The sequence below is a fragment of the Anguilla anguilla genome, chromosome 11 (genome assembly GCF_013347855.1).
Source record: "Anguilla anguilla isolate fAngAng1 chromosome 11, fAngAng1.pri, whole genome shotgun sequence".
Lineage (NCBI taxonomy): Eukaryota > Metazoa > Chordata > Actinopteri > Anguilliformes > Anguillidae > Anguilla > Anguilla anguilla.
In genome coordinates, this window is record NC_049211.1 from 38102838 (window position 1) to 38123525 (window position 20688).

Genomic DNA, 20688 nt, shown 5'->3' on the forward strand with positions numbered 1-20688 from the left:
ATCAGGGGCAGGGTCATACACTGAGGGAAAGATGCCTATTTGGTATACAACCATCACTGTCATCAAAGAGATGTGTAGCAGGAATATACAGGAGGGGTATTTATTACGAGACTATAATGTAATATACTGAGCTAAATACATCACGCAGGATGGGAAAATATGAAGCAAAAATTCGCAGTATGTTCAATAAAGAAGTACTATATTGCACAGTGGCAGAAACACTAAAAAGTTTGATTTAGACAATAAACAAAATAATGTTAATCAGGAATTACAGAACTGACACTAGGTGGGATATTGAGTCAAGCTCAGGATCGCTGAGTAAGGATATGAAAGTGGACCCAGGTAATGACCAATGACTGAAAAAAATAACAGATTGAGTACACTACTGTAAACGGGTACCGTCGATATTTTCTCGTTCATACTCCAACATAGTAGATGGCGGTATTTATCTAAATGTCAGATGTTTCGTTATGAAATACCACGAAGAAGAAAAAAGGCACGCCTCCATACGCATGTCAAGGTAACTGGTTCTGATTGGATAAAAGGAAACTGCCGGTGAATGGAAAAAAATAGAGAAGTTAAAGTAACGTGGTTATGTAGCCGTTTGTTGTTGCAACGTGATGTATACAAGTATTTTCTGACCAGCTAGTGAACGGCTACTTTCGTTATTAGACAATGGGACCAAATATGAAACGGCACATATTTACAGCGCCGAGCTAGTTTGCTTAATTCAGAATATAGGATCATGTGTTTCGGGGGTTTGTCGTGTGAGTATCGCAACCAGCGAGTTACGGACCTATAAAGGAAATATATTTCCCATTAGCTCTCGCATCAGCATGTCCATATCCGCGTAGTATCGCAGCGATGATTGTGTTCAATGTAGCCGGATTCTAGTGCAGCACGGTGGGCTGTTGGCAGATTCAGAGACTGCTCAATTCTTTCTCTTCCTACTTTGAGAACCAAACAACATCTACCCAGAGCCAATAACTGCGAAATAGCCTATATTTCGCACCATCACGCTATAAACAAGTTGTTTTCTAAATATGGGGCAGCACCAGAAACACGTGGGCCAGTCTTTTCGAGCAGGCTGTCTCTCACTGTCTCTGTTAAAGTGCTAGTTCTGAATTTTTGCAGGAATACGGAAAAATTATAATGGTTCTGATGGATCATAGCAAATAATACTTCCTTGTATTACAATGTGTATAATGTAATTTTTGTAAAGTAAAATGTAAAGTGTTAGGATACAAAATAAGAAACCATACTTAATAAAGTTACAAGCATTTTTGTTTTCCATAAAATTAAAATCCACTCATTGAATTCTTATACATTTTGAGTAGATTTTTGACAAGATTTTATGATAATTAGGAATATTTTTTATATTCTGATGTGGACAGTGAGCTGCAGCCAATCGTTAATACTGAGAAAGTAGTGAACATGATGTCCTGTCTGTGTCTGTGTCTCTGTCCGTGTGTCAGAGGGTTAAAAGATGGCTGACAGTAAGTGTGGTGCAGTGATGGAGTCTGTCATGCTGGTGGCTCCAGTCACGGCCCTGGAGTTCCTGGGGGAGGACTACCTGCTGGCAGGTGAGGGAAGGGCTGGGACGGGCCTTTATGTACATTAGGGGCAGGCCTTTATGTAATTAGGGGCGGGCCTTTATGTACATTAGGGGTGGGCCTTTATGTAATTAGGGGCAGGCCTTTATGTACATTAGGGGCAGACCTTTGTGTAAATTAGGGGCAGGCCTTTATGTAATTAGGGGTGGGCCTTTATGTAATTAGGGGCAGGCCTTTATGTACATTAGGGGCAGACCTTTGTGTAAATTAGGGGCAGGCCTTTATGTAATTAGGGGTGGGCCTTTGTGTAAACTAGGGGCGGGCCTTTATGTACATTAGGGGCAGGCCTTTATGTACATTAGGGGCAGACCTTTGTGTAAATTAGGGGCGGGCCTTTATGTAAATTAGGGGTGGGCATTTATGTAAATTAGGGGCGGGCCTTTATGTAATTATTGGCGGGCCTTTATGTACATTAGGGGCGGGCCTTATATAAATCAGAGTTTGAGTGATGTGATGGTGCCTGACGGCTGTGTTGTGGAGTTAATGCGGGTGTAAAACAGCGAGATTAACGCATGTTGACCGTGTCTGTGGCAGGCGTGGGCCCAAACCTGTCTGTCTACAGCCTTCACGCTCCACCCGCCGTCTGCGCCACGCTGACCGCGCTCCGGAACCAGCGCATCCACGGCATCCGCCCGGATCCATGGCAACAGGGGCGAGCGGCGCGCGCCGCTGTCGCCGAGGAAGAGGAGGAGGAGGAGTTAGAGGCATCGCTGCGACAACGAAAACAAGGAAGGAGCGTGGCCCTCTCCGAGGAGGAGGAGGAGCCGTCTCCGTGGCGACAGTCCGGGGGGGTCCGGAGCGCGGTGCTGGCGGTGTTCGGGGGGAAGGCCGTGAGGCTGGTGGGCTTTGAGGAGGCGGGGGTCGGGGGGTCCCCCTGTCTGCGGGCCCTGGGGCCCCTGCGGGAGCTGCAGGACTGGGTGTGCGACGTGCGCTGGCTCCGGGGCGGGGCTCCCCTCCTGGCCGTGGCTCTGGCCCACAATGCCGTGCTCCTGCTGGAGGCGGGGAGGGGGCGGAGCCTGGCGCTCCGCTCCTGCCGGGAGGGCTGCCTGCTGTACTCCGCCCTGCTGCTGGGGCAGCGCTGGGATCACGTGGTCGTGGTGGGCGGGACCGTTTTCAACCAGCTGGTGTTGTGGAGGCCCGGAGGGGGCGGGGCGGGGGGCGGGACGGCCGAGCGGGGCGCTCCGGTGGAGGCGCGGCTGGCGGGGCACGGCGGGGTGATCTTCGGCCTGGCGTACGAGCGGCGGCTCGGCTGGCTGGCCTCGGCGTCCGACGACCGCAGCGTGCGTCTGTGGGGCGTGGGCCGGCTGGGCGGGGCGGCGGGCTGCGGGGACGACCCGGCCCCGCCCTGCCTGCGGGTGCTGTACGGGCACCAGGCCCGGGTGTTCTCCGTGCGCCTCCTCTCGCCCGGCCGGGTGTACAGCGCGGGGGAGGACGGGGCCTGCCTGCAGTGGGACGGGCACAGCGGGCGTGTGCAGCGCACCCTGAGGGGCCACAGGGCCGGCGGGGTCCGGGCGCTGGCCCTCAGCGGCGAGGGCGGGGCGGGACGGCGTGGGTGGGTCGCCACCGGGGGGGCGGATGGGGGGGTCCGGCTCTGGAGGGTGGGCGAGGGGGAGGGGGAGAGCGAGGGGGAGGGCGTCCCTGAAACCCAGGCACTGGAGGACCTGGGGTTCGACGGCAGAGGGAGCCCCAAGGTGGTGCGAGTGGTGGGGTCGGGTGGGTGGAGGGAGGGGGGAGTGGTGGTGGTGAGCACAGACCAGGGGGAGGTGTACCTCCGGGAGGGGGGAGGGTGGAGGCCGGTGTGGGAGGGGGGCCCGGAGTACCGGTCGTACAGTGTGATGGAGGTGCTGGACGTGGGCGGGGCTGGGGGCGGGGCCTGGGCGGGGCTCTGCGCCGTGGGCAGCCTATCGGGGGCGGTGTGCGTGTTCCCCCTGTCTCAGCCCAGCGCCCAGGTACACCTGAGGGCAGGCGAGGGGAAGGTTCACAGCGTGCTGTGGGCGGGGCTGGGCGGGGGGCGGGCCTACCTGCTGGCCTCGGGCGTGGCGGGGCAGGTGCGTCGCTGGCGCCTGGAGGTGGGATCTGACGGACGGGGCCTGGCGGTGAGCGCGGAGCCCCTCCCCTCCTTCCTCCTGCCCCCCTGTGCTAAACGCTGGCTCACCGCCGCGGCCTTCCTCCCCCGGCCACAGGGGGCGCTGTGGTTCTGTGGAGACAGGAGGGGCTCCCTTCTGCTTTACAGAGACCGAGGAGAGGGAGAGGGAGATGAGAGAGATGGTGAAGGGGATGAGAGAGAGGGAGAGGGCGATGAGAGAGAGGGTGAGGGGGATGAGAGAGAGGGAGAGGGGGATGAGAGAGAAGAAGAAAGACAGGGAGGAGACGGAGAGGCAGGGGACGGAGAGGCGGTGCAGCCGGTTTGGACTCTGTTCGGGGCTCACGGGAAGCAGGGCGTGACGTGGGTGTGCGAGCACCAGGGGGCGCTGTTCAGCTGCGGGAGAGATGGCTGCGTGCGCGTGCTGAGGGTGGGGAGGGGAGGGGAGCGGCTGGAGCTGCTGAGGGTGGAGCGGGCGTGCCGGGGGATGGAGTGGGTGGAGAGGGTCCTGTTCCTGGATCCGGAGGCGGGGACGAAGGAGGAGGCGGAGCAGGCGGGGGGGCGGATGGCGGTTTTGGGATTCCACTCCGTCTCCTTCGTGGTGTGGGACGTGGCGCGAAGGGAGCGGCTGCTCTCGGTGCCCTGCGGGGGGGGCCACCGGTCCTGGAGCTACGCCCCCGCCTCCGGCCTGGTGTTCGTGAAGCAGGGGGCGGTGACGGCCGCCCTGGACCCCCGGGGGGCGGGGGGGGGCGGCGGCTGGGGGCTGAGGCCGGGGCTGCACGGGCGGGGCGCGGGCTGCGTGTGTCGCCTGGGCCGGGCAGGGCCCTGGGAGGTGCTGGCGTCCGGGGGGGAGGACACCACCCTGAGCGTGCTGGCTGCGCGGCCCGTCGACGGGGAACTCGCGGTGCTGTCCGTCGTCACCGACCACATCTCCAGCGTCCGCGCCCTCGCCGCGGTGCCGCGGGGGGGCGGCGGCGGCGGCGGGGGGGCGGACGGGCAGACGGCGGCGGCGGCGGCAGCCTCCCTCTCGGCCCTGCTGATTTCGGCCGGGGGCAGGGCTCAGCTGCAGTGCTACCGGCTGCTGATTGGCTGGGGCCCGGGGCCCGGCCCGCCCACCTGTCAGGTGATCCAGGTAGCCGGCCACCGGTTGGATGAGCAGTGGGAAAGAAGGCGGAACCGGCACAAGACCGTGAAAATGGACCCTGAGACCAGGTACTGCCATCGTCAGATCGACCGCATGCACTCAAACGCTGTCATACTCTTCCTCAGTCAGTTTCAGATTTAAACAGGCTTTACTGGCATGGCCACACATTAGCAAGGTAAGCAAATGTGATGGTAAGCAGATGTAAATCAGCAATAAAAAACCTAATATCAGGTACAAATACTTATTCGTTCACTGTCTTTCACACACACACACACACACACACAGTTTAATTTTCAGTTGACTGTATCCCGTATGTGCAGAGCTGTGTGCTGTATGTTTGCTGTGTATGAGTATATGGCATTGGTCTGAGGATCTGTGGTTGCAGGTACATGTCTTTGGCAGTGCTGCATGATGGGACAGCGGGGGTCCTCCTAGCTGTGGCCTGCAGTGATGGTGCCGTGAGGTGGGTGGCAGGTGGACCTCACTTCTAATTAGGAGATAAAGCCCAGAATAAGGGAAGCAGCCAGGACTCACTGACCCCCCCCCCCCACCTCTATATATCCCTTGCTCTCTCTCTCCTTCTGTCCTCCTCCCTCCGTCTCTCCTTCCCTTCCTCCTCCTCTCAGAGTTTTCTCAGTCAGTGAAGTGGACAGGAAGTTCCAGCTGCTGTGGGAGAGCTTCTATCACCAGCGCTGTGTGCTCAGTCTCGCCCCCTGCTGGATGGAGGACCGTCTGGACAATCGGTGAGAGGAGAGTGCTCTGTGAGGAAAGCTTCTGCGCTGTGTTCAGTGTGGGACGTGTTCAGTGCACAATGTGTTCAGTGAGGGATGTGTTCAGTGCACAATGTGTTCAGTGAGGGATGTGTTCAGTGCTGGATGTGTTCAGTGAGGGATGTGTTCAGTGAGGGATGTGTTCAGTGTTGGATGTGTTCAGTGAGGGATGTGTTCAGTGTTGGATGTGTTCAGTGCGTAATGTGTTCAGTGCAGTACGTGTTTAGTGTGAGATGTATTTAGTATTCTCTGCTTTCTTAAGGCTCTGGAAGTGAACATGAACCCTCGGTGTACGATTCCAAAGCTCTATCTCTAGACCTATAATACTGTACTAATGTAGCCTAAGATAAGATTGTGCTTTATTATCCGTTAACACGGAAATTAGTTTTACCCCCACTGTACAAAAACAACACTTACATGCCAACAGTTAAAAAGGAAAGCCATACACATACGTATAAACCCATCCTCCATATACCCCTGCACATACAGCAAGAATACACAATTACTAAAATAACTGAGAAACAAGCGTTACAAAATGGAAGCATTTTTGCCCATTTAAAAGCTGCTTTCTAAGCTTTATTGGTAATAGTGATAATTGAAATAATGAGTGTCCACTTTTGATTAGTGTAACAAACAGTAGTTATTAGTAATTGTTGATAGTATATCGCCAAGCCATGTGTAAAAATGGAAATACATTAGATCCCCAAAGATATAAACATGTTGGGAATGGTGGTTGCTCTCGTATTTCTCATATATCAATAATGAGATGTATGTATCTGTGAAAACATGGTATATGACCATGGTGATGTAGCCTACGTACGCTGTGCTAGGTTGTAAGCTGTTAGAAAAGTGTGAGTTGCCATTTTGTACCGTTATCAGACTGTAACACATTACATTTTTATCTGACAGGTAGCAGTAGAAGTTGTGTATGTGAAGTTAGACAGAAATGAGTAACTGATGAACTTAGGGTTGCCTCTTCGAACTATCAGGCAATAAGCAATCCTGACAGATATTGATAATTCTGGCACGTTTCATACGTACTGTAGAATACTAATTAAGCAATATGGCATGAGAGGCAGTGCTGTGTATTGAATACAGTCACAGCTACAGGGGTGTTGTTAGGCATGATGGGAAGTGTAGTCCTGGGAACCCCTGCTAGCACCATACGGCACAGCCTCAAGTGCTGTATTGCTGTAATAAAACTGTTACAGTGTATAGAAACAATTCATTGATAACACAATATTATTTATTTAGTAATACTGTTTCGTAAGTAACAGTTGTGCGCGGGGTGATACAGTTTGAGTTACTGTTACTGTATCGGACGTACGATCACTGACAAACACGGTCTCAGCCAATCAGCATCCAGGATCAAAACAACCATATTTCTAATTATAATATAAATTATGTAATTAATTAAATGCGTTTCGCCACATGCTTCTTTTTTGCCTTTTCCATTCTTTCCTTTATCCTTTCTTTCTTTCTCTTTCCCCCTCCTTCTCTTCCTCTTTCTCACTCCCTTCCTTGCTCTCTCCCTCCCTCCCTCCCTCCCTCTCACCCTCAGGAGGCTGTTTGTGTTCAGTGGGGCCACAGATGGAAGTGTTGCATTGTGGGATATGAGCGCACTCACAGCCTGGAGAGCCAGTTCCACTGCTGGCCTCATGTGGAATGGTATTTATAGCACAGAATTGTTCCTTTGTCTGTGTGTGTGCGTGTCTGTTTGTGTGTGTGCGCATGTCTGTGGGTGTGTGTGTGTGTCTGTGTGTCTGGGTGTGTGTGTGCGTGTGTGTGTGTTTGTGCGCGCGTCTGTGTGTCTGTGTGTGTGCGTGTGCATTTGCCAGAACTCGAGAGAGTCATTCTTTAAATACTTTGCGTGTTGGGTGTGTGCTGATGTGTATCACACTTTCCCTGTCTTCCCAGGTCCAGGCAGTCCCTGCTTCACAGTGACTGTCCATCAGAGTGGTGTCAACAGCCTGGTCGTGTGGGAGGGGCATGGGGAGGAGGCGGACCATGAGGAGGAGGAGGCGGAGCCTGGGGAGAAAGAAGCAGCCTGGATGACTGTGGCGAGCGGAGGAGATGACGGGCAGTTGTCAGTGGTTAACATTCAGCTGCAGTTCCCCCGGCCGCAGGTAGAGGGCGGTGCTGTATCCGTGCAGTTGCAGTCACGCTCCTCGGTGCCCCTGGCTCACGCTGCCCCGGTAACGGCTCTTCAACGTCTGGGTCCCGGCCTGCTGGTCTCCACCTCCCCTGACCAACGCGTGTGCCTCTGGCAACTGACCAGCCCCGCCCCTCACCAACAAGACCCCGCCCCTCACCCACACGGCCCCGCCCCTCACCCACACAGCCCTGGCCCTCACCAGCAGGGCTCTGTCCCTCATGAACAGGGCCCCGCCCCACATCGTGCGGGTCCCACCCTTCGCCACCAGGGGACGCTCTTCTCGCACGTGGCGGACGCGGCGGGCGTGGCGGCGTGGCCTGGGGTTGGGCCGGGGGGCGGAGCCTGGGCGGCGGTTTGCGGTCAGGGGTTACAGCTGCTGCGAATCAGAGGAGAGGAGAGGGAAAGGGCGAACGAGTGAGGGAATGAACGGCGGGCGTGGGAGGTCAGAGGTCAGAGGTCATGCTCTCTCCCTCGCGCTCCACAAACACAGCCGGCCTGGAGGACGTCCCAAAGCTCGGCTGGAGGTGGAGCTCAGTCACCTCAGATTCTCGCCCCGCACACACACACGGAACGCACACGGAACACACACGGAACGCACACGGAACGCACATCGCAGGCGTGTGTAAGCGCGCCGTTCACACGCAGACGGACCTCACGCTACAGACACGCGTGCGCGTAACAGACCTGCGCTGCCGTGTCAGAGACAGGTATCCCTGCTCTCTGTGCCGTGGCTGGCGCGAACCAGAGGACCGGAACATTCTTTATTATATTTATAGACCAGGGCAGGCCGGTGGCAAATCGCAGGGAGGTGATGCAGTGGGAGGGTCTGCTGGGACTGCAGTCTAAATCACAATCACTTGTGCTTGTGTTGTTGCTGACAATATCATTTTTATAATTGTGAGATAAGGTTTATTATTGTGAAATAAAGCGTTTATGCTGTGTGTGTAGTACGGGTCGGTGTTGTGTGTGCCGTTGTGGAAATGAGTGGGGTGCTCAGCATGCATATTTGATGATGTTTCAAGTTGCCTTTTGTCCAGCGTCTGTGTGTCTGCCAGCGTGTCTGGAACTGCTCACTGTTGAGTGGTGGAGAGAGAGCGAGAGAGAGAGAGAGAGAGGGAGGTAGACAGAGAAAGGGAAAGAGAACGGTCATGTTCCACTCTGTCTGAGGGGGTCCTCGCCTTTTCAAAGAAAGAAAGACAGGGGAAGAGGTTGGTCTTACTGAGGGATTCCTTGCTTGGCTGCGGTGCGGGGACATCCTAGCGGAAGAGGCTGCTAGACTCGGAACCCATCCCCAAATCCCACAAACCAGCGTCAGTCAGAGAGGTAACGCTTTTCCAGTGTCGCAGTGCCAACTACTACTACAACTGCTGTCTGCTGTGGAGGCTGCCTACTGTTAGCGCTGAGTGAAAGCTGTCACTGATGAAAACCGCTACAGCCCGCTGTCACTACTGAATACTGTGACCAAAACTGTAGCTGCCGCGTACTGTCACTGAGCACTCAGTGTTGAAATTAATACTGAAGCCATCGCCACTATTAGGGTTGAATACTTTAGCACTGACAATTGTGAATACTGTAACCATGACTACTGTCAGGGCTGAATATTGTGACTGACTCTTGACTGTTGAATACCACCCAAATATATTACTAATTACTCATTTTACTTGTACGCCAGTTTTGTTATGGTGTACTGTCGAGGGAAAGAGTGTGTGACAGCATTATAAAATGTTGTGCTTGCTTCACTACAGACTAGTGATGTCACGGGACAGGCTGCCACTGATTGGCTCTTCTGGCAAGACAGCAGGTAATGAGGTTGTCACGGTGATATTATCAATGTGACAAAAGTGACAAGCAAGGTACTGTAGTATTCTGCATATCTGATACTGAATACAATTATGAAATAACTACTGCGGCCAAAGCTGTGTAAGTTTCTAAATACAAAATATTTTGTAAAATGTCAATCATGATGGCCTTTCCAGTAATCTGGATGAGCTGGCATGTTGGTTGTGTGAGGGATGGATGTTTCTATATCTACAATAAATACCATTCACACACAAGTTAATCATGTGTACGACAACACACATCAAATCAGTTTTATTTGTGTAGCGTTTCTTACAGAACACTGTCAGAAAGTTGTTTTAGAGACTAGCAGAAAAGAGTAAAAACAGTGAAAACCAAATCCAAATAGCACGAGCATGAAGTACAAAAAAAAAAAAAAAACGGGAAGTGGGAAGACAAACACTCAAATGGAGGCGAGAAAAAACTCCCCGATAGGATCTCGGGAGGAACCCTGGGATAGAGGGGGAGCCCGTCCTCCACTGGCTGTCCTGTAACTGTCCTGTGTGTGCCTCTCAACACACACAGGTAGTCCTTTTACTGAAAACGGCAACAGTGCTGTTCCCTCTCATACTGACAGGTTACACATGTATGTCTCTACAGTGGTAAAACCTGCAACTGGACATACTGTAGGTGCATAATGTGTATCATGGTTATTGTATTACAGTAGTCTCAGTATAAAAGCATTCTAGAGCAGTGAAGAATCTTTGTGTTGGTACCAGTGGCGTGTGACTGTGTGAGAGTGTGTGTGTGTGTGTGTGTGTGTGAGTGTGTGTCTGTGTGTGGGTGTGTCTGTGTCTGTGTGTGCTGTATTTTGCGGTTTTTCTGCGGTTCAATCTAAAGTTTTTGTTTTCGTTTGCCTGCCGTCACACTGCAACACGACGCTATTAGCAGAGGTACCGCTCACCACAATACACCGCAGCCCAGCGTGACATGGCGGAACACAGACTAGCGCTGAGTAACGCAGCTGAACACAGTCCTGTACTGCAGGACGCAGCTCAACGCAGCTCGGCCACTGGACTACAGTTCAGTGTGGCTCATCACAATGCAACTTAGTGCTACAGCTCAGTGTTCACATAGACACAGGGTGCTTTGATTGTGAGAGCAAACGCGTTTAAGGGCAGGTGTACATTTGATATTAAACTCGCTAAGTCCAGTGCCTTTGGTTTGATTGAAAACCTGCAATTGCTTTTGTTGTGATTCTTGTTTTTGTGCTTTTCAGCGATTAAACCCGCCCAGCCTGGCCTGCAGCGCCACCCTCAGGCCGGGAGGAGGAAGCGCGCCCCTCCAGCCTTGGCCACGACTGGACACCCTGACACCATGGCCCCCTGGGGGGGCCTGTCCCTGTCAGAGTCTTCCTTCACCAGCATCCCCCCGCCGCCCCCTGCTCTCCCCGCCCCTCCTCTTCCTCACGCGCCCCACGCTCCCCGTAAGGAGGTCACGGTGGGGAGTCATGCCCCCTCCCCCACAGCCAGCCCGCTGCGGGACCCGAAGAAGGTTCCCCGGGGGGGCAGACGCAGGCCCCTCCCCCTGCACCGCCCCCCCCGCTCCCCCCGCCTCCCGCCCCTGCGTCCCGTCACCAACCTCAGCTTCTCGCGCAGTTTCACCTTCTCCTTCTTCGAGCTGCCGCTGCACCAGTCGCCCCGCGACCGGGCAGACCGCATGCGCCACGTCTCGCTGCTCCTGCGCCAGATCCAGTACTGACCGCGGTCCTACTGCACGCACAAACCACTGACCGCGGATCTACCGCACGCCCAGACCACTGACCGCGGATCTACCGCACGCCCAGACCACTGACCGCGGATCTACCACATGTACAAAACACTGACCGCAGGTAAAGACCACTGACCGTGGTCCTACCGCATGTACAAAACACTGACCGCAGGTAAAGACCACTGACCGTGGTTCTACCGCATGCACAGACCACTGACCGCAGTCTTACTGCACACACACACCACTGACTGCGGTCCTACCGCGTGCACAGACCACTGACCACGGTCCTACTGCACACACAGACCACTGACCTGTGATCCTACCGCATGTACAGACCACTGACCGCAATCGTACAGCACTTACAGACCACTGACCTTAAACCTGCCGCACTTACAGACCACTGACCGCGGTCAAACTACTCGAGTGAACTGAATTTCAGCCCTGCACACAGACCACACACAGACCGTGGTCCTACTGCACATACAGACCACTGACCGCAATTCAACCGTGCATATAGATGATTGGCTGTCCACTATTCACTATACTGATATGGATGGACCTTGACTGCATTTGAACACGTGGCTGCAGCATTCTTATTTAGTATTTTTATGTCACTGTATGTAGGTGTAATGTCAAACCTGAAATAAGATAAACTTGTAGATATTACTAGTAGATTTGAAAAGTGTGAAGTTAATTAATTAATTGTTCCACCATTTTGTTTATTTATGTGTGTCATGGCTCAATCTTCTGTGTTTATGAAACACTCTGTTTCTATCTAACTGCAACAGGGAAGCGTTTGATGTTTCCCATCTCTTCAGATTTTCATATCCACCTGATTTATTAATTTTGCCATCCACTGGGATGCCAACTACTGGGACTGAGGGAAGAATATCGGGCCAGCAATCATCCAATTGTAAACCTATTTTCTGTGAACAAATATCAAATAAATAAAGAAAATCTGGGACCTTTTTGGATGTGAATGCGGGAAGTATTGTAATCTAGGTTGCCTATTTTAGGCCAAGTGGCATGAGCCCTTTGCTCTAAATGCCACTTTCCTGATTTCTACAATGGCTTCTTGATTATGTCCCTGAATGCAGCTGTATACCAGAGTTATGATATCTTTATTGAACATGTGCAATATATTTCACAGTCATACTGAACTTGTATAATACATTTCACAGTCACACTGAACATGTATACTATATTTCACTGCCATAATGAACATGTACAATATATTTCACTGTCATACTGAACATGTACAATATGTTTCACAGTCATACTGAGCATGTACAATATATTTCACAGACATACTGAACATGTACAATATATTTCACAGACATACTGAACATGTACAATATATTTCACTGCCATAATGAACATGTACAATATATTTCACAGACATACTGAACATGCACAATATATTTCACAGCCATGTCGAGCATGTACGATATATTTCACGACGTTTGAAATGCCTTTTCTCCGGACGCTCTTCTTTTGTCTTTGCTTAACATTCCGCTCCTGTGCCGCTGCCCTCGTGTTTACCAGGCATTACCCACAATGCCTTCACAGCAGGGGACTAAGTGTGAACATCGCCACAAATGGTCTTCGGCAGGTTGAAATGCTGCATATCGCAACTCGAGCAAAAAAAACAACTGAAACGGATCACGTGGTAAACTGGTACTGCTCTCTGTCACAGCCACATCACCCCGCCAATCACAGAACTCCTCACAAGTATCGCTGATAACCGCAGTCCAGTAATGAGGGCACCACGCCCTCCCCAAGTCCTGCTGCTTCAGCAGAATATACTGCCAGGATCCTAACACTGACACGGTAATATAAAAGCACTTGGCCGAGGCGTATTTAGCATTAAACGTACACTGATACATTACATGCTGATAATTCATTTGTGGCTTGTCAGAGTGTACTATGCGCCCTGGTATCAGTCATACAGATTAATGTGGAAGTTTCCAAGTTCCGTCCCCAGACCCACTGTGCGTGCTGGCTGTTCCTCCCATAATTGCAGCCCCCTGAGATGTTAATTGTTCACTTAATATTTTGGATAATTGGATTTGAAGGATAATTTGTCAGAAATAGCAATGCGCACTATGAAGTTTCATATTTACACAACCAGGTCAGATGCTCTAATGCTTTGAATTTCTGTATTGTGCTTGATGCCAAATAGTCCCTTTAGGATAAAGTTACATTTTTAATGGATTAAAATATAGGCCAGTGGAATGGGTGGGGTCCTAACAGCTGAAAGTATGGACCCCTGGCAAATGAGACTAAACCTTGTGAGAATTGCAATTAATTCAATGACAGAGCAAATTAGTACAAAATTATAAACATAAACACATGTTTTAAACACTCTTAATGACTCGAGACTAGACGTAATAAATCTTTTTTTTTTTTTAAAGGCGTACACGGTGGATTTTCAGGGCCGAGTTTGAAAACCACTTGAGCATCTCACACATTTGTGTGTTGTGCGGTTGACACCTAAGTGTAGGTGGGAAATGTTAGTACCTGTGTAGGTTCACAGTTTGCAGGGACGTATATTTAGACTCTCTGGCACCATTTTCCATGTTTTTTTTTGGAGGTTCTACCCACAGGCATTCTGTCTTTGCATTGGTCTGTTGCCACAGTGGCTGGGCCTGTGGGCTGTGGCTCACAGAACTTGGGAAATGGAGAGCAGAGCACCTGGACCTGTCTTTTTGCACGGACAAGACAGGCAAGAATCTCTCGCACCACGCAGAACATAAGAACCACAGCACACTGGTGCATGGGACAGCCTTGTCCAGGGCGGTCCTCTAAGCTACAGTGTGTAAGCGTGCTTTATGCAGCAATTGAAGCATCTTTGAAAAGCCGTTGACCGTGTCGGAATGTATCATGTTCCTTTCATGCGCATTTGCGTGCACTTGCACGTGCATGCCCAGGTGCACACCTGCAAACGTGCTGATAGGGCTGTGCTGTCCGGCTCACGAACAGAAGCTAGTCGGTTTTATGTGAGTTGCAAGTCCACAGCGCTGCACGACTATCAGCATCGCTCCAGTCAATGGCTCTGATTGGTTGTCTTGGAGCCATGTGATAACCCTGCCATGAAGCGCACCGTGTGTTTGTACTGACTGTCCAAGATAAACAAGTGCCTTTTGTCGATGTCAGTAGCAGTAGGATAACGAATCCTTTTGATGTTCCTGCATCTGTAGGATGGAAGTGCAAAGTACGGTGGGGAGTGTGTGGGGGGGGGTTGGGAGGCAATCCTGTTTTGAGTTCAAGGCCCACACAATCACTCAGTCAAGCACACTTCCATGGCTAGAATGACACATGACGGTGCAAGCACGTGCTTACTCCTGCAGAAATGGGTCGATTCTCAAAACACTGTCTGATCGTGGCATTCTGCTGATGAGCATCGGTCATACAATCAACAGGTGTTTCAGTTAAAGCTGCCGGGTTCTGTTTAAGCCTCAGATGCCAGTCTGTTTGAGTGACAGCTATCATACTTCTGTCTTTTTTACGGATGGAAGCTTAGGAGCCCCCAGGAGCCCCCAGGAGCCCCCCCCCCCTCGTCCCCCCGCCCTGTCCCAGACACAGCTGGATGTCCTTGGGGGCCGAGGGTGGGAGGGGACCCTGCCAGAGTGAAAGCAAGGTGCTGGTGAGTGACGGGCCCTCCTGCACCTGCAGCCAATCAGAAACCTGTTTCTGATGAGGGTGGAGCCAATGAGAAGCTCTGAAATGGGATCTGTCACTGCTTATTTTGATACATGGAAATGGCAATTGCATTACTTTCCTAAAATGGGATCGTGAAGCTCTTATTTTTCCTGCTTACATCCATGACCCTCGCACCCGAGTGTCTGCTACTCTCAGAGGCTTCTCCTTCTCCATTACTTCACTTTTTTGAGTTTTCTTACTTCGTTTTTTTACCATTTCCATATCCCTTTATGTGTGACTTCAGACCGATTATCCAATGAAAAGCTTTGCCCCTCTCCATTTCACACACAGTGAATGGGCAGACACAGCTGCATCAGATTTCTTTTGATTAGAAGAAAAGCTTGAGAACATCGTAAGGGATAAATGCTCCGAGGCGAAATTTGAATGACAGACTGAATTTCTGTCAAATCTTTTGCGAAACGTGTTTTCAGTGAGACGACTGTGTAGAGGGAAGAGAACTGTGGGAAGAGAAACGTGAATCCAACATAATTTCAATAATGCATTTGAGGTTGTGATCAACACTGCCGTTGCACTCTTCCCAGAGGAGAAATCTTTTGCTCAGGATAGTCTTTTCTTTAGCTCTTAAGAAAGTAGTAAGGTCTCAATTGTACACCTTTTTGAGATCACTTCAATCTGAGCTGTTGCTCCTAAAATCCCCTTAGGAGAAAAGATGAAACAATGAGAGCGTGAATTTGAGACTTCAGTAAGACGAATGGATATTGAATTGAGATGCGGTTGTTTCTCATGAGGTCACTATGAGAAAACTGAGACATGTTTGAGAAGAATCATGAGATCCTAGGAGTCATAGCTGAGTTTTCTTTGAGCTCTTTCTGTGATCTCATGGTCCCATGTTCAGGAGACTTAAATTAGACTTATTTAAGATCATTTAGAGATCTCTTGTTTTGATCAGAGTAAGACATAAATGAGATTATGCGTGGTTGTTTCTCCTGAGTTGAATTTGAGAAGTAGGAGAAAAAGCCTTTGGTCTCACCTTAGTATTAAAAATAGCTCATTTGTGTCTAGGACAAATGAAAGAAACAACTATGAGATCTCTTCTTGGATTTGAAAAACTGTTAAGACCGAGAGAAAGCACCATGAAAGGAGGTTTCCACATTTAATCTCAAAGTGTGTTCGTGATTGGCAGGTACTTTTTCCATAATGGCCATCACGGTCAGCACGGAGACGGAAGACATGCTGTTGCCAGGGAACAGGACTCAAAGGGTGTCGTGGGAGAGGACTGATGGTGACAGGGATGCAGCCAGAGTCGAATTGGCATCTCAACTCACCTTTCTGTCGGGGCTGGTACAGGTATACATGGGGGGTTTGCGTGTGTGTACCTGCATATGTGTGTGAGTATGTTCAGGTGCATGATTTACATGCATGTGTGTGTGCGCATGCGCTTGTGAATGCATGAGTTTGTATGCGTTTGCGTGTGTGTGGATGTGTGAATGTGTGGACGCGTGTGCTTGTGTGCGATTATGTGCTTGTGAATGCGTGTGTGTGCGGACGAGTGCATGCGTGCACGTTTCGCATGTCATTCTCTCCTCTCCCTGTAGATGGCGCTGTGGCTGCCGGGGGCAGGGGGTGTGTCTTGCTGGCTCTCTCGCCCGCTGGTGAGGTGGCTACACCACCGCAGCAGCCCTCCACGTCGCTGTGCGCTAGCTGCCCCTGCCGACGGGCATCAGGGTGGGCACATGCTCCAGGGCCTTCTCCATCGGCTGGGTGAGGGGCTTCCCTGCTTCCGTTCAGCCTCTCTAACCTGCGCTCTGTCTATTCTCTCGTTCCTCTGCTTCCGTTCTGCCTCTCTAACCTGCGCTCCGTCTGTGTCTCTCTATCTCGTTTTCTCGTCCTTGTCAGACTCTGGTCAGCATATTGTCACGTGTGACTGAAATATCTTTTGGGACTCTTGCAGTCTCTGCTGTTTCCATAGTAACGCTGATGGGGGGCAAAATGCTGAACAGTCACTTCAAGCCACGGCTACCCATACAAATACCCTGGGAGGCAGCCTTGGTATTATTATTTTTATTATTATTATTATTATTATTATTATTATTATTATTATATTCAAGCAAAACACAATTATCTTGTTCTCTCACTCTTTATTTCAAGGATTCAAGGGATATAAAGAGGACTTATTTGCATTATCGGAAATAGTGTTGCAAAAGCCTCACACAAGATGACCAGCCATTCATAGATAAGTATATAATATAAGGAGAAGAGATAGAAATGGTACTAAATCTCTTCCTGATTAAGAAACAGTGGGGCTGTTCCCTCTGTGTACCTACGGCAGAAGTCCGTCACGCAGGCTGCTGACTTGCATTAATGAAAGATAAAAGAGCTAGTCGAGTCAGCTGACATTGCGTCTGTGGCAAAGGCTGTTCGAGCTGACATTTGTTTACCTTGTTGTATGTTACGGCTCAGTCGCGGATAGCGTTTTGACGGCATGGCTGCGTTTGTCAGGGATAATATAAGTTACGATGAAACCCTAAAAGGCTTGATGCCAAATGCAATGAAAACAAAAGCGATGTTTGCATTCTGGCACTCGCGCGTGGCGGGTAAATCTAAAGTGAACAAATTCATGATATTCCAAAAGATCTTTGTACGTTATTCAAGCAGAAAGTTGCGCTACATGGTGCTTCTAAGGAGCGCGATGCAGCACGGATTAGGCTTGACCATGAGACTTGGCATCACTGCCTCTGGGCTCAGTTCCAGGGCGTTACTAGCTCTGCACCTCTGAACCAAACGATTACAAATTATTGGCACACAAACAAGGCACCGCTCTGACGCTCGTGGGGGGGTGGGTGGGCTGCCTGTGAGTCTGTGTCACGAAAGCAGCACAGAACAGGGTGAGAACATTGCCAGTCATTGTGGTTAATTAATGCCAATTGACAGAGATTACTGGAGAAGGCAGTGCGATAACTGGCAGGCAAGAAGCGTCCGCCTCGACCTCTCGCCGAGAGGAGACCGAACTGCCCGAGACAAAATGGTGTCCCTCGCAACGGTGTCTGGACAGTTTTGAGTCTGAGAAGTGCGGCTAGTGCTAGTGCACCATTTACAGAAGCGCTACACTACCAGAAAATGTTCTGGCTTGGCATCAGTGCCTGTGATTGCAGTCCCGCCCGTCACTGATCAACGATTTATTAGCAAAGCGCACACACAAAATTGCTGGGGTCATAAACAGTCCAAGCGATTTGATGTCGTCCCTGATTGTCCATATCTGTGTGTGCGTGTGTGTGTGTGTGCATGTGCGTGTGCATTTGTTTCAGGTATTGCAGGATTGGACGGACCAGGGCATTGTAGTGTTTATGGTTGGCTGTTCTGGTCCCCCATGGAATAACGCCTGTCTCACAACCCATTCCTCTCTCTCTCTCTCTCTCTGTCTCTCTCTCTCTCTCTCTCTCTCTCTCTGTTGGCTTGGTATTCAGGGTCTTCCTTTGTATTTATTGCATGTTTTCCATACTTTCTATTGGGTGTATATCCCATTTAGTGCTGTTGGAGTTCAAGCCACCCTTCTGTATAGTGTAGTGTAGTGTAGTCGACAGGACAATACTCTACATTCGTAAGCACACTTTCAAAGAGTAAGTGCGTACATGACGTCTGTCCTGCTCTCCGGACGCAGTGAGGTCAGAGCTCCAGAGACAGGGGATTGTCCCAGAATTCCTCTCCTGGTCCCACCTCTTTCCCTCTGTCCACCACGCTGTCCAGCGGTATCGAAGACGGCTTCTCTCTGTGAGTCCACGCTGTGCGTCTTCCTGTTTTTCTGTCTCTCTGCTTGCTGTTTGCTGCCTCCACTAACCCTCGCTCTACCTGACTGCCCCACAGGACTCAAGCAGAGAGCTCAGTGATTTAACCCGACCTCTGGCATCACGCTTGACCCTTGACCTCTGACCTCAGAGAAAATGAAAATGAACCAGCACTGTTGGAAGGCACAATTCTCTTCTGCGCTGACGACATCCCTTGGAAGTGAAAACAGCATTAATTGGATCTATTAAACGCTTCAAATTATTCTTTACAATGGAACATTGCTTTCATCTTTTTGTTTCTGAGAGCTATTTTTGTGTTTTGTGTGAGTGCATTTTCCATTCGGTTTAAATGATCGAGTAGGTTTCACTAAATGTTTTTTTTCCCCCACAATGAATAAAATTAAAATATAATTACTGAATTTTTTTTACTGCTTCCTTGCCATTTCTGACTTCAGGCAGAGGGTGTATCCACTACATGTATACTCTAGGTGAGTGTTACGCACTGTACTCTGGGTGAGTGTAACACACTGCATTCTGGGTGAGTGTAACAGACTGTACTCTGGGTGAGTGTTACGCACTGCATTCTGGGTGAGTGTAACGGACTGTACTCTGGGTGAGTGTTACTCACTGCATTCTGGGTGAGTGTAACGGACTGTACTCTGTGTAAGGGCGTAGCGCTCAGTGTACCAGTGAATGGCATGCACAACCTGCGCACTTAATGATTTTATTAAACTTTTCTTATTATTAAATCAAATCAAAAAAATTTTATTCGTATAGTGCAAATTTTACAGAGAAGTCACAAAGACACTTTACAGAGTAACAGAAGAAGAACTGAGAAAATGCCAGGCCTGAACCCCCAAGAAGCACACAGTGAATAAGTAATATTTAGTGTTCTTATTCCTTTTTATAAAAATATTTTGAGTTTTGTCATTTTGTATTTTACTTTGGTAAGACAAATGTTTCTTACGTCAGTGATGTGTATTTCTGCAGCTCAGAAGCGGACTGAACCCCCAACTGTGTGGGGCATGGGGGGTGGGGGAGGGGTGGATTGGGTGGATGTGTGTGTGGGATGTGAGGGGGGCAGGTTGCATACCAACAAAGCCTGAAGTGAATTGCCCCCTCTCAGCTCTTTCTCCCTTCCCCACTCTTAAACACACACACACACACACACACACACACATACTCATGCAAACACACACACACACACACACACACCCTGATAAGAACAAATAAATATTACCCTCAGGTTGGCTGGGGGAGAGACTGCTGTCCAAAGCTCACTGGGGATTGATGCATGTGCAGCTCTCATCTAATCCAGGTGTGTTTGGGAAATTCTCAGGTAAACAAGTGATATGGGAGGGGCTTTAATGTCGTTACACAAGCCTTTTCTTTTGTTTTTCCCTTTTCACTTACTTTTTTACTCAGCTATTCTGAATTTCTTATTTTCAGATAAGGCAGACTGTAACCACACCACCTTCAACAGGAACAACAACTATGTTTTTCACCCATGTTTTCCCTTGTTTATTAGATCCTTCCTATTTAAAGAGGTCCACATGCCCTTGAGCCTTTCTTTGATAATTTAAACTCAATTATTAACCAGGAAATAACCACCTTCTTGTAAACACATTAATTCTAATCTACAGATTGATCCTATATCTCTGAGACTGAGCCAGGGGAGAATGATACTGCATACTTTTACCTGCGTCCTCCCTGGCTTTTGCTGTATTGTTCTTCTCAGAGTAGCGTACGATTCTTCCTGCGTTGCTATGAATGATTTATCACTGACCATCAGCGCTGTCTTTCTGGGTTTTATCATTTTGGAACACTTTGTTGTACGTTTTTCCCTTTAATGAGTAAACTTACTTAATAAGCATTCATCCTTTCAGTCAGTCTGAGCATGTATAGTTTTGAACGAGTCGTTCAGTTGGAGGC

General features: G+C 50.0%; 2 protein-coding genes and 1 long non-coding RNA gene across 4 annotated transcripts; all 3 read left to right on the forward strand.

Moving 5' to 3' along the window:
* The first annotated feature begins 398 nt into the window (after window positions 1-398).
* Window positions 399-8710, forward strand: wdr6 (WD repeat domain 6). Of its 2 annotated transcripts, none has more exons than XM_035380683.1 (7): window positions 399-520; window positions 1476-1583; window positions 2148-4908; window positions 5226-5303; window positions 5467-5583; window positions 7172-7278; window positions 7528-8710. In XM_035380683.1, the coding sequence occupies exons 2-7, from the start codon at window positions 1487-1489 to the stop codon at window positions 8181-8183; spliced, it is 3816 nt and encodes a 1271-aa protein (XP_035236574.1). In that variant the 5' UTR covers window positions 399-520; window positions 1476-1486; the 3' UTR covers window positions 8184-8710. The 2 variants fall into 2 exon arrangements, with proteins under 2 accessions (XP_035236574.1, XP_035236573.1); XM_035380682.1 differs by lacking the exon at window positions 399-520 and adding an exon at window positions 534-767.
* Window positions 8711-8832: 122 nt separating this feature from the next.
* On the forward strand, window positions 8833-11302 carry LOC118208042 (WAS/WASL-interacting protein family member 1). Its single transcript, XM_035382305.1, has 3 exons — window positions 8833-9088; window positions 9511-9566; window positions 10821-11302. The coding sequence occupies exons 2-3, from the start codon at window positions 9518-9520 to the stop codon at window positions 11300-11302; spliced, it is 531 nt and encodes a 176-aa protein (XP_035238196.1). The 5' UTR covers window positions 8833-9088; window positions 9511-9517.
* Window positions 11303-18278: 6976 nt separating this feature from the next.
* On the forward strand, window positions 18279-19180 carry LOC118208453. Its single transcript, XR_004761570.1, has 2 exons — window positions 18279-18742; window positions 18836-19180. It is a non-coding gene; the product is annotated as an uncharacterized LOC118208453 (long non-coding RNA).
* Window positions 19181-20688: the final 1508 nt, after the last annotated feature.

Bases quoted from the DNA above. Each gene is read 5' to 3' on its own strand.
- wdr6 (XM_035380683.1), top strand. From the start codon at position 1,487: ATGGCTGACAGTAAGTGTGGTGCAGTGATGGAGTCTGTCATGCTGGTG. The intron at 1,584-2,147 runs GTGAGGGAAGGG...TGTCTGTGGCAG, and splicing joins GGAGGACTACCTGCTGGCAG to GCGTGGGCCCAAACCTGTCT. The intron at 5,584-7,171 runs GTGAGAGGAGAG...TCTCACCCTCAG, and splicing joins GAGGACCGTCTGGACAATCG to GAGGCTGTTTGTGTTCAGTG.
- LOC118208042 (XM_035382305.1), top strand. From the start codon at position 9,518: ATGTCACGGGACAGGCTGCCACTGATTGGCTCTTCTGGCAAGACAGCA. The intron at 9,567-10,820 runs GTAATGAGGTTG...TGTGCTTTTCAG, and splicing joins CTCTTCTGGCAAGACAGCAG to CGATTAAACCCGCCCAGCCT.